The sequence below is a fragment of the Wyeomyia smithii genome, chromosome 2, assembly GCF_029784165.1.
Source record: "Wyeomyia smithii strain HCP4-BCI-WySm-NY-G18 chromosome 2, ASM2978416v1, whole genome shotgun sequence".
Lineage (NCBI taxonomy): Eukaryota > Metazoa > Arthropoda > Insecta > Diptera > Culicidae > Wyeomyia > Wyeomyia smithii.
The window spans coordinates 100648075-100660159 of record NC_073695.1 but is presented as its reverse complement, the minus strand read 5'-3'; the positions used below and the strand labels follow the sequence as shown (position 1 = coordinate 100660159).

Below are 12085 nucleotides of genomic sequence, written 5' to 3'. Positions count from 1 at the left end.
AGCATCAAAAGGTTTATTAACTGAGTAAATCTACTGAAACCGCTTTGCATTGCCTAGTGACGAAGATCGAGAAGTCATAGAAGTATAAAGAGAGAGAGCTTTCGATAACACGTCATTTGCATCAATGTACACGGCTCTACAAAATAAAGGAGTCGACAATACTACAATGAGCTGGATCCAAGCAATGCACAGAGGCAGTGAGAGGGTGTCCTCAAGGCGAGTTTCTCTCTCCACTGTTATGGTCACTGGTGGTAGAGGTTCTTCTAACCAAGCTAATAACTCTCTCGGGAAGCCTACGAAGTCATTGGTTATGCTGATGACGTAGTTCTTGTTGTTCGAGGAAAATGTTATGCAATACTATCTAGTCATATACAAACGGCCCTTAACACCACCTCTCAGTGATGCTTAGAAGAAGTGCTGAACATTAACCCTGCTGAAACAATTATACCCTTTACCAAGAGAAGGATGCATTCAATCACTCCTCCGCTATTAAACGGGGTAAAACTGAGTGTAAGAAATGAGCTCAAATATCTTGAAATCATTCTGGATAAGAAGCTGAACTTCAGCTATCTGGGTTTGCAGTATCGTGTTCGGCAAGACTTGGGGGCTAAAACCACAATTAGCGCTCTGGTCTTACACCATTGCGCGGCCTCATATAACCTACGCAATCCTCGTATGGTGGACTGAGGTAACTGAAACGACAACTCAGGCGAAGTTTCCAAAGTTCAACGCTTGGCCTGTCCTTCAGTTATCAGCGCCCTGCGCACAACGCCGACTACAGCCATGAAAGCCATGCTCTGCCTACTAACTCTACATCTTCATGTGAAGAAGGCATAGCTTGGCGTAGCTGAGAAAAACAACGATGCTCGAAGGTGACCTAGCGCATCCTGAAGGAGCTCAAGCTAACACCTACAGTAACAACAGTCTCTCACTGGATGGAAGCGAAGCCCAATATGGACCTTCCATACAAAGTGACTGACACAGATCGCTCAACGTGGAGCAATGGAGGGCCGAGTCCTCCATCGGGCACCATCCGTTTCTACACGGATGGCTCAAAAATCGGACCCCAGACTTGATCAGGGATCTACGAACCAAATATAAAGGCTACTATCGCTTTGGGCAAGTGGCCAACCGTTTTTCAAGCAGAAGTATAGACATACAAAAATTGAAATCTTTTCAGACAGTCGGGCTGCACTACTGGTATTAAAGTCTAACAAATGTGTCTCCAGACTAGCCTGGAAGTGCAGTACACCACTCGGGAAGCTTTTCCGCCTCAACAAATGAACATGTTGACAGCTTAGCAAGACAAGGATCTGCCCAGCAATTCATTGGACCCTGGGTACCTCTACATTCGCCATTAAAGGCGAACTAAGTACACGGAAAAAGCTATAAATACCATTTCAATGGCAACATGCACCGGGTTGCAGACAAGCTAAACAGTTTATCCACCTAAGCCCTGCGGTTACCAAAAAGCTACTTAGTTTAACTCGTAGTGAACTACATATCATCACGTGACTCCCCATTGCATTGTCCTGCTCTTTAGCATTTGAAGAAAATCGGCAAAGTCTCAATCGACACTTGCAGCTTCTGCACCGTCATCAGCTTCGAAGACCAAGTACATGAGAGGAAGAGGTTCCAGAGAAGACAGTGTTAACCTCCCGCCACGAATTCATATTAGCGGTGATGAAATCGAGGCGGTAGACGAGTTCGTGTACCTGGGCTCACTGGTGACTGCTGACAACGACACCAGCAAAGAAATTCGTCGACGCCTTATGGCAGGAAATCGTGCCTACTTTGGAATCCGTAGGACGCTCCGCTCGAATAAACGAAACCTGGACTATGCTCGTGGAGGACCAACACGCCCTTGGGGTTTTCGAACGAAAGGTGTTGCGTACCATCTGTGGTGGAGTGCAGATGGAAGATGGATCATGGCGGAGGCGGATGAACCACGAGTTGCATCAACTGCTGGGAAAACCACTCATCGTTCAAACGGCGAAAATCGGGAGACTACGGTGGGCTGGGCATGTCATTAGGATGTCGGACGACAACCCGGTGAAAATGGTTCTTGATAATAACCCGACTGGAACAAGGCGACGGGGCGCGCAGCGAGCAAGGTGGCTCGATCAAGTGGAAGACGACCTGCGGGGCCTCCGCAGACGACATGGCTGGCGAGCTGCAGCCATGGACCGAGTTGAATGGAGACGACTTCTTCGAACAGCAAGGGACACTTCGGCCTAGAGCTGACTGGTAAGGTAAGTAAGCTTCTGCACCGCTGAACCTGAGAGCTCAACGCGTTTGCTCTGCTTTTGCGGGGCTCTTGCTCCATCGAGATTCAACTCCTTCGGAAGTTACCTCTTAACTCAATACCAAAGCAGTGACTGGTTTCGTTAACCATGTAGTACCGAATCGGGGTATGGGTTTGAAACCAACAAGCTCAACTCCATCAATGAGTTCGAGCATCTTGTAATCTGTGTACAGTAATCAGGGCCAGCCACGAAATACAAACATACTTGTCGCCTGCGACAGCTTCGAAAAGCGTTTTGAAGTTGGTGAAGCTAACTAAGGGAGGGGTTATTCCAAAACACATGCTATGGATGTTGACTATGAAAAGTACTTTAAATAAAAAATAAATAAAAATAAAACGTGTGATAATTACATATCATTATGGAATTTTGAGATTGTATCGGAATTTATAGAAAACGATGTAGTAGCTGTTTTAACAGAGAATAAGCAAAAATCTGCTTAAATGATTCCTTTTAAATGCTGTTTGTTGAACTTAGTTAACTTGTTTCAACTAGTTTCAATTTACAAACGGCACTAAGATAAAATTCGAAACCACTGTTCCTGTTGAAATATTTAAGCAGTGTGAGAAATATTTCACATAGACAGAGCTAGGTTCTATACTAATGTACTAATGGCTATGTTAGATTTCAGGTTATTTTAAAAGCAGCGGCGATTGAAAAATAAACGTCTGATTTACGAAAAGAAACAAGGAAGTGACAAAAATTTTGGGTGTTCGAATCGTACTGTGGGAAGGTGTAGAAGAAATCCCAAACCGCAATGACAATCAAAAATTGTATTGCGATTATTTGACGATGAAATTCACGTTTTGGATAATTGCGAGAAACTTTCAAAATAATGTTCTATAGGGCAACGGCTAAAAATGCAATACCTGAGTATTTCAAGACAAAAAAGTTGGCAAAAACTCCCAAAAAAATATTTTATTCTACAATTGTGTGCAGGAACAGTCAACCTTTCATCACTGCAGTTTCAATCAACAAGAAAATTTAGTAGAAAGAGTGCCTATAGGCACATACATACAAAACCGTTACAGCTTTTCGTCCAAAAAAAAATAAACAAAATTATCCATAGCATAGAAAATTTGGGAGAGAAGATGGTTGAAAAGTTATTCTTTTAACTCTATTGATAAATTTGAAATTCAAGTAATTAAATACTCCGTTTAATACGTCAATGACAATGCCGCTTATATCTTCTTAACTTATTACCAGCTATCGGCAACATCTTCGCCTAGTAGAACCTTCCGGTACCAAGCGGGGCAACCATCATTGTTCCCTGTTTCCCGCCGCTATACGTTTCTTATTGCTGTGACTCAGAAAAAAAAGAAAACCCCGGCGAGGGCCAGAACACCGATCGACAATACAGGACGCATGAAGGAAAATTTGTGATTCTGCATTCTTCTGGTTCAAAGCTGTTCGCTTGATTCATATCCCAACAGCAGCGGCTGCCTCTGTATTCAAATTTTAAAATCGGACGGAGCACTGTATGCACATTCTCCTTTCCTCGCATGGTTTCGTACGCCACTCCTACTTTCGGCTACCTATCATCCCGAACTGAACCGTACAGAAACGGTCGCGCTGAAAAAAACTGTAATGTGAAAGGGTCGTCTAGCACGCGGGGTTCAATTCAAAATCTGAGCACTGCTGCCGCCTTCGGGAGGGCGACAGGCAAAAAAGAGAAGAAAATAAAACGTATACGCCGAAGAAAACACGAATTTTTTGATAATTATAGAATTGAGCCAGCATTACACCATTTTCCACCATCGACCATCGCCCAGTGAACCGCGAGTTACTTTATATTGCTTCTACTGCCACTGTCTGGTATACAGATGCGGTGACATTTTGGTATTTTGGCAAGCTTACACACATAACATACGCGACCAGGCCGGTCCGCATGATCCACGCCATTAGGCAAGGTGAACCTTTTTCTTTTTTTTTTTTTTGAAAGGATACCATAAAACTGACCGACATAAATAGGTAATAAGTAGTTTATACACGTATATTACCAAAACAAAATTTCACTTGTCGGTTGGTTTTAATTTAATGAGCTTTACTCCGGATACTCACGAACTGGAAGATGACAACGGACAAGGGCAAAGAAGCATGCTGCATTCTGTCGGCATTATCACAAGCTGGAATAACACGCTTTTAAATCTGTATAATCACACTTGGTAGCCAGTTTAGATTATTGAATTCCCAATTAATTCAGTATACAGATTGTTAAAGTCCAACCGAAATTGAATAAAATATTCTAGCATGATTTAATGAAACCTTCCATAATAAAGAACAATCGGAAAAGAGCCGGGTGATTACAGAAGTTGTATAAACAAGAATGTTCTATAAGCTTTGAAAAATGAGTAATATCCTGCTGTTAATCTAAATCAAATCCAAAGTTCTAGTTTAAAATAACAAATAATAACACAAGATCTTTGGATCTGGTTAAAGATGATGATAACAACACTCGCATATATTTTGCTCGAAATAAAAAAAAATGTGAAAGTTCTAATTGTAGTTTTTAGGGAAGTGATACTTTTGGGCAATTTAGTATCGTGAAATTGTTATACAATCCCAAGAAACCACCTATCAATGGCTGAAAAAGAAAACTGAAACCTTCTTAAGACAATTATTAGGATAAACCATGGTTTTGAAGTTAGTTTTTTGCATTTAAAAAGTTTTTGGGAAACCTTATGCTTCACGAGGTATGGATATTCAGTTCATAATTATTTTTTTTCGAAAATCGACATCAGCAACGACTTTTAGTGATAGTTTGGGGCCTGAATTAAAACCCACCGAACCCACTAACCAAATGTGAACATGCTGGCATCCCTTCTTCCAGCCAGCAGCGGCAATTCACTCTCCCTTTCTCTGTCGCGCCGACACACGCTCACTCGTTTTGCGAATTTTTTTTCTGCTGCGTTAATGCATTTGAGGGCTCTACACGAACGAAAACTACAAGACCTAAAATCTTCACCAGTTTATAGTCTCTGTCACGCTGCCGTCGTACTGATGGTGGCTAAACATTAATATGCTCTGGCTGTCAACTGTCGGCTCCGATTAGAGGTCACTTTTGACCCAGCTAACCCGGACGGCCTCCGGCAGGAAAAAGCACCCTGAATGCAGCTACCTTCCAATCAGTATATACAACTTGTCATCGCACCTCAGATGGGGGCAACAAACAGCACAATCCAGCAGTCGAGATCTAATTGGAACTCCTTTTGTTCTATTTCACTTTCTTTTGCACCCAAAACACTTCACACAGCGACGGGAATCCGTTCGGAACCTGTCTTAAAACACGGAATAAAAACTGCTTGCAAAAAAGCTCTTGCAAATTTTTCAGCTAGTGCTCTCAACTACTTTTCTGCCGTTTACACTTTACGGATTGAGCTGCACTGGATTTTAGCAGAACTTTTCACTCCGCGATGGTCACGATGGTCAGCAACCTGCACAAGGATACAGAAGATTGCGAATCTTGTTTTATTTGCGAGGACACAATCGTGCATTCAACGACACAAAACTGGGGATCCCACACTGAACCGCGGAGCAAAACGAATCCGATTTAATGTTTTCAATCGACTTTCCTATAGGAACGCACAGTCTGCGAGCTTATTTCGAATCGGAATTGGTTTGTTGTAGGCGCTAAGAAAAACGGAGCCCTGCCAAAGAACACGCACGGCTGTGTGTGGAAAAACGCGACCACGACGACGACGAGCTGCTGAAAAGTTATTTTTCCTTTTTGCCTTTTTTCGGTCTGCTCGAGCTCTGATGGATGCACGCTGTCCCGTTTGTTCTAATTGGAATGTGTATACATCTGTGTCGACTTGCCGTGTGTTTTCCTCCTACACCGTCACTGTTTTGATTGTCATCCTAGACGTGCGCGGGCGAGGATTATTATTATAGTACTTACTCGCTCGCTCGTACACCAAAAACGTCAAAAGATGTTGCTGTTATTTCTTGTTGCGAACTACACAAGGTGTGGAGAAATGGACTATTCAATTTGGATATTATATTCATTATTTTTAGCTGAAATATTCCGTGATTCGATACGTTTTTTAAGAAAGATATTCACTCCATATCCATTCTCCATATGAATTTATCTTTTACCTTCAAATTTTGCATGCATATATGCATATGTATATAAATTTCGCAAGTACCCGTAGACTACATACACACTTAAAATTTATTGCCGGGGCTCGGTAATTTTTGCCGTTCCGTAATCTCGGTAATGATAGCTAGGTAATAGTTTATCCCGATATTTCAGTTAACCGAGCTTTCAGTGGTGCCATTCTCGGCAAAAATTACCTAGAACCGGCAATGAATTTTAAGTGTGTATAAAATAATTGCACTCAAATTAAATTTAGCGTCAATATTACGTGGAAATCTATATAGGTCATTCCATCTTAAGTGTGCACACCTCATGTAAACAATATACAGTCGCCGTACGATAACTGCAAGACTTTAAACTGCAACGCTTTTTAACTGCAAAACCGATAACTGCAACAACTTTGCAGTTATCGGACAGGACTATGCTATCGCTTTCAAATCTCATATATTTGCAGTGTACCCAACATCTCAATGGTCCGCTGACACTAGCGGTACCCGGAAAATGGGCAGTTTACTCTAAAGGAAAGAATTTTTGAGCAACTGCTCCATATGTTGGCTCTATCTATTGATGACAAAATAAAACTAAAAGCGATCAAATTTATCAATTTGATCACGTGATGTGTATGGAACGGTATTAAATAAGTGATTCATACTGTTAATTTTCAATTCACAGGCTGTAGTATAAACACAAATAATGTGTAATAACTTTTGTTCTACATACATGTACACATGTACACAAATGCCGCCATATTGCTAACGATATTCGATACATGATTTCTAGTAGATGTCATCCTCCTGTTATCGGACCGCAATCCGTCAAATCTGATGTCAAAGTCATATCTGACATTGAAGTGACAGATCTCGCGGGGGGATTCTAAATGCATTCGAAAATGAAAATTGTTAAATCTCTGTAAACATTTCATTTTTTTCATGTTTTTTTTCGATTTCGTTTACCTGTTGTCTCTTCATTCTATATGGGAGATTATAGATCTCCCCTATTAATCAATGAAGCAAAACCACCATGTTATGTGGTTCACTTTCCGTAATTATTATAAGAGTTTTCTCTTATAATCATATCCCTTGTGCATTGTTTGGATAGCTTTCATTACTCAGTAGGGCAGTGCATAGTAGATCACAAACAATATTTTGTGACCATGCGTTAAATAGACCATTTTACGAACCAACAGGTGTCACGGATCCTGCTTTTACTTGCGTTATGTCAGCGATTCCGAGCTGTCTTTCAAAATTTCATTCATGAATTGAGCTCAGAAACGTCCTGTAAAATAGTTTATTGTTGTAATGAACTTTATTTTCGTCTACATATTGGTTATGTAACGAAGTTACTAAAACGCAATAAATTATGATGCGGACATATGAATATCAAATTGATTAATCGAAAAGCTTACCTATTTTAGTTTTCTGCTGTTTTTTGCCACTATTCCATTAAAAAAAATTCATTTCGACATCATTGAAAACAACAATGGTAGTGACGGACCCCCCTCTAAATTTTGGCATGTGTCAAGTGTTGCAGTTATCGAACTGCAATCGATAACTGCAATGTAAACATGTTGCCGTACTCAGATATGGCTCAATGCTTAGGGGATTGTTCATTTAAGATCACTGTGCTTAAAATCCCCACTTTGATGCCGATTGGACCACCCCTTGCTCCCTTTTTTGAATAATATTTCACGATACAAACTCTCTTCTTCTTTTAATTATGACCACAAATACATAACCTCTAAAAATAAACTGGAACATTATTTTTGGAGAAAATTAGTTCAGAAATTTAAAAATGATATCAATTTGAGACATTTACATTTAAAAATTAAATTGCAATTTTTAACATATTAACAGACAATCCCAATTGTACTTTTTTTACTGTCTTCCGTGGGGATTTTAGTTGTTGCTGATTGTTCGTGATACCTATCCGCGCTGGCTGTCGGGAGTCACATTGAGAACGTACTGGCAACAGAGCATTACTAAAGGAAACGAAAAATGTACTGCGTGTGTCGATTTGGCATTATTTGGAAGATGTCTTCGGAAATGCAAAAGTAGAAAAGAGAAGAAGCTGTTTTTTATACAGACGTTCGTGTCCGCACTACACAAATCGCGCGTTCCAATAATAGCCCGAATCTACCGGAGACATTTCCCTCTCTTTTTTCATTTGCCTGAGGCTAATGACATACTGAGGCGTCAAAAGAAACGAAGCAAAAAGCGTCTGATCTACTTCTTCGAACATATATGTGAAACGCTCGAACCGGTCATACTGGAGCGGCAACGACGCGTCACTAGAGGCGGCGAAACAAAACGAGAAGTGTTTTGACGCGCGTACACGTACGCAGTAATACCACATACATAAGACATACGTAACACTCAGGAAGAAATCTTCCAAAAAAGTTGGTACAAAATAAACTATTTGAAAGTACCAACCTCTGTGAAAAAAACCTCTGTTTGAGTTTATGAAGGTTGTGTACCTGCGCAGCCCTATATTTGTCTCGTTTCCACTCGAAAAATGCAGCATTGATTTTGTAAACAACTTTTTGACAGTTTCGTAAGGGATTTTGTTGAGGGCTCGAGTAGAGCTGCTATGAAGAAAATTCATTCCGCTCATTTTCGTCGAGCAGTTCATACTGGTGTTGGTACCGGGTGATGTGGGGCAAATAGTACCAAAAAAAAATCGCCAGTGTTACGTATGTCTAAGTATGTGGTGATATATTAACGATTTCTTCGTGTTGCGTCTGTCGTCAAAAAAATAAGGGATAAATTATTTTTTATCGCGCTTTTCCGATCTGGATTGTATCCAAGTTGCGACCATTCGAACATACCGGTAGCTGTCAAAAGCTGTAAATACACTAAAATCAGCTGATCGCAGCTTTCTCGAGAACTGCGTCATTCAGAAACACTTCTCATCAACAAGAAAATATTTTTTACCGTGTACTGTTCATAAATTGCACCGTTTTTCGATTTTGGCGGTGTAGCAGTCAATACCTTCACGAATGTCAAATTCCAATCGATACGGCAAACGTTCGAAAAGCGGCAGTGTTTATATTCTCAAAAGAAGTTGTATTTTATGCATCAATTAACTTAACGTTTATTGAAGCAGTTAAATTAGTACTTAGTCTCATTAAACATTGATTAACTCACAAATCTGCAACATGAAATTAGTAAGGTAAGCAAATCTTGTGTAGCTGAACTAAATAATCCTGAAAATAATCGACAAGACGCCGCAAGTGTATAACCTCAAAACAATCTCCGCAATTCGGCTTGACAAGCAGCTAATACGCAAAATTTTCAATTCGCAGGTTTTTGATGAAACTTAGCCATGAAACGGTGACAATCGAGTTGAAAAATGGAACTCAGGTTCATGGCACCATAACTGGAGTCGATGTTGCGATGAACACCCACTTGAAGGCTGTTAAAATGACCATCAAGAATCGAGATCCCGTTCAGCTAGATTCGCTCAGTATTCGGGGTAACAATATACGGTATTACATCCTGCCTGACAGTTTGCCACTAGAGACACTGCTGATTGACGATGCTCCTAAAACTAGGGCAAAGAAGCGCGAAGCGAATCGCGGTGGTCAACGGGGACGAGGCAGAGGCACTAGAGGTACGTTTCCTCCTGGATTGAATTCATCCACAGCCAAACTAATCTTTTTTTCTATAGGTGGTCGTGGTGGTCCAAGAGGAGGACGTGGTGGACCTCGAGGTCGAGGCAGACGTTGAACGAGTTGTAAAATTGCTGACAGTCACAGCTTACACTTTACTCTTTCAACACTAATACTGGGAACGTCCCAAAACAACAAACCGCATTCACTTTATATACAATATTAAAGGTACATCCACGAAATAAATCGTTCGTCAGAATTTAAGGTAAGAAATATGTCTAAAAAGTGGCATTTTAACTTATCAAAAAGAAACTCCTTTTTGGTACAACAACGGTTTTGCACTTTGCGTGGGTTAGCATCAATAAACAGTCGAAAAATTTACCTTGGGTGGCAAGTCCCATTTCAGAACAGATAGGCTTTTAAAATCGCATACAAAGTAAAAGCCTATAATATAACCAAAACTTGTCTTATACCGCTCCAGTTATTCCTTTAAAAAAGTACAATAAGCGATTTGCTTAAGTAGATAGTTTTTATTCAATTACTTTGAATTCACGTATAAGCTAAATAAATTGAGACTTAATTTTTAGTATGAATATAACGCTAAGCACCATTTAGTAGTACGTAAATTCCATACACGAGAAAACAAACGAAGAACAAACAGGCAGCGATAGCAAAGGATCTTGAATTCTCCTTGTGCAGCTTATGGAGCATTTGTTCGTTAGTTTCTAACAACTTTTTTATTTCACTGATCTCAACTTCTGCTTCTCGGCGCCGAGCCTCCGGTAGGTCTGGATCATCCAAGTGCCTTTCTATTTTTCGGATTCGTTCACGTAGGCTGGCTATAATTTCATTCGAGCTTTCGATCTACAATTTAGGTGTTGTTAATTTTTGGTGTAAATTAATTTGTATGTGTTTACTTGTTCCTGTATTGCGCATGGTTTGGACATATTCGCAACATAAGCTAAAATTGTTAAATAAAAGGTTTAGGCACGACGCGTTTCTCTTTTTATTCAGTGGTTGTTTTGGTTGGTTGCTATAAAGCTAACTACAAAAACCCGTTTCGCCGTTATGTCAACACAATGAAATATACATAGGTGAGGGACAAAAAGATATTTTCGCGTAACTTTTCAAAAGGACTCAATTTTCCGTTTCCTTGCTTGTGTTTTCTGTAGATACGAAAATCTCAACGTTCCTTTTATTTTCGAACGGAAAGCTCATATATAAATTAAGAAGAGGTTGTTACTTAGAAAACATTATAATTTTTTGAATAATAACCAGATTTATTGTGTCTACCGCGTCTACCTAAAAAGCGCAAGGGCCAGAGATGCCAGATGTTTTTGAAAAATGTCTGCAACTGTTAGAAAAACCGGAAAAATCTGCATGAAATCTGAAAATAATCTATCCGTAGTTCAAAAAAATTTCGCTCACGCAGGCAAAAGTCTGCCAAAATCTGCACACATTTTGAGAAAATCTGCGCAAATATAAGGAGACTCTGACGAAAATCTGCAGGAACTATGGATAATCTGCAAATATCTGCAGAATAATAAAAATCTGCACACGGACTCTAAAAATCTGCGTTTTACAGGCAAATCTGCACATCTGGTATCCTTGGCAAGGGCTAAGTCCCAACCAAGGGGATGGCAGCCCTATCTAAACTCTACACGTTTGACAGTAATGTTGCCTACTAATAAAGCCCCGAGGCAGGCGCCCAGCAAAAGTTCCATATACTTTTCACTTTAGTCGGGAAGACTCTTCACTCATTCACCATAGAAAGAGATAGCATGTTGCCATCCCCCTGGTCCCAACCGAAATAACAAAACAATTCGACCAATATTGACGTTTTTGTATCAGGTTTGACGTTTTTGTAGCTTCGATGTTATTGGTCCTGACACAAGTAAAAGAGATTTTTAAGGCTGTTCGTACCTACGCGAGTTCTCATATGTAAATGTCAATTTATGTATGAAAACAAAAGCAAAAATATTTCCCTCCTTCACTTTCGCAAGTGAAAACCAAACTAATGATGGGAAACTTATCGATAAATTCCAGACATCGATATTAACGTTAATTTTTTGACGGTGA

At 40.1% G+C, this 12085-nt stretch overlaps 2 protein-coding genes across 2 annotated transcripts in view; one reads left to right on the top strand and one right to left on the bottom strand.

The window, feature by feature from the left end:
- The window catches only part of LOC129724685 (neurocalcin homolog), a 324802-nt gene extending 318723 nt beyond the window's left edge, over window positions 1-6079 (bottom strand). The window contains exon 1 of the mRNA XM_055679787.1: window positions 5455-6079. The gene's annotated coding sequence lies outside the window, so the exon portion shown is untranslated. The remainder of the gene's footprint in view (window positions 1-5454) is intronic.
- Window positions 6080-9405: 3326 nt separating this feature from the next.
- LOC129723332 (probable small nuclear ribonucleoprotein Sm D1) lies at window positions 9406-10291 on the top strand. Its single transcript, XM_055677509.1, has 3 exons — window positions 9406-9567; window positions 9701-10008; window positions 10066-10291. The coding sequence occupies exons 1-3, from the start codon at window positions 9554-9556 to the stop codon at window positions 10122-10124; spliced, it is 381 nt and encodes a 126-aa protein (XP_055533484.1). The 5' UTR covers window positions 9406-9553; the 3' UTR covers window positions 10125-10291.
- The last annotated feature ends 1794 nt before the right edge of the window (window positions 10292-12085 follow it).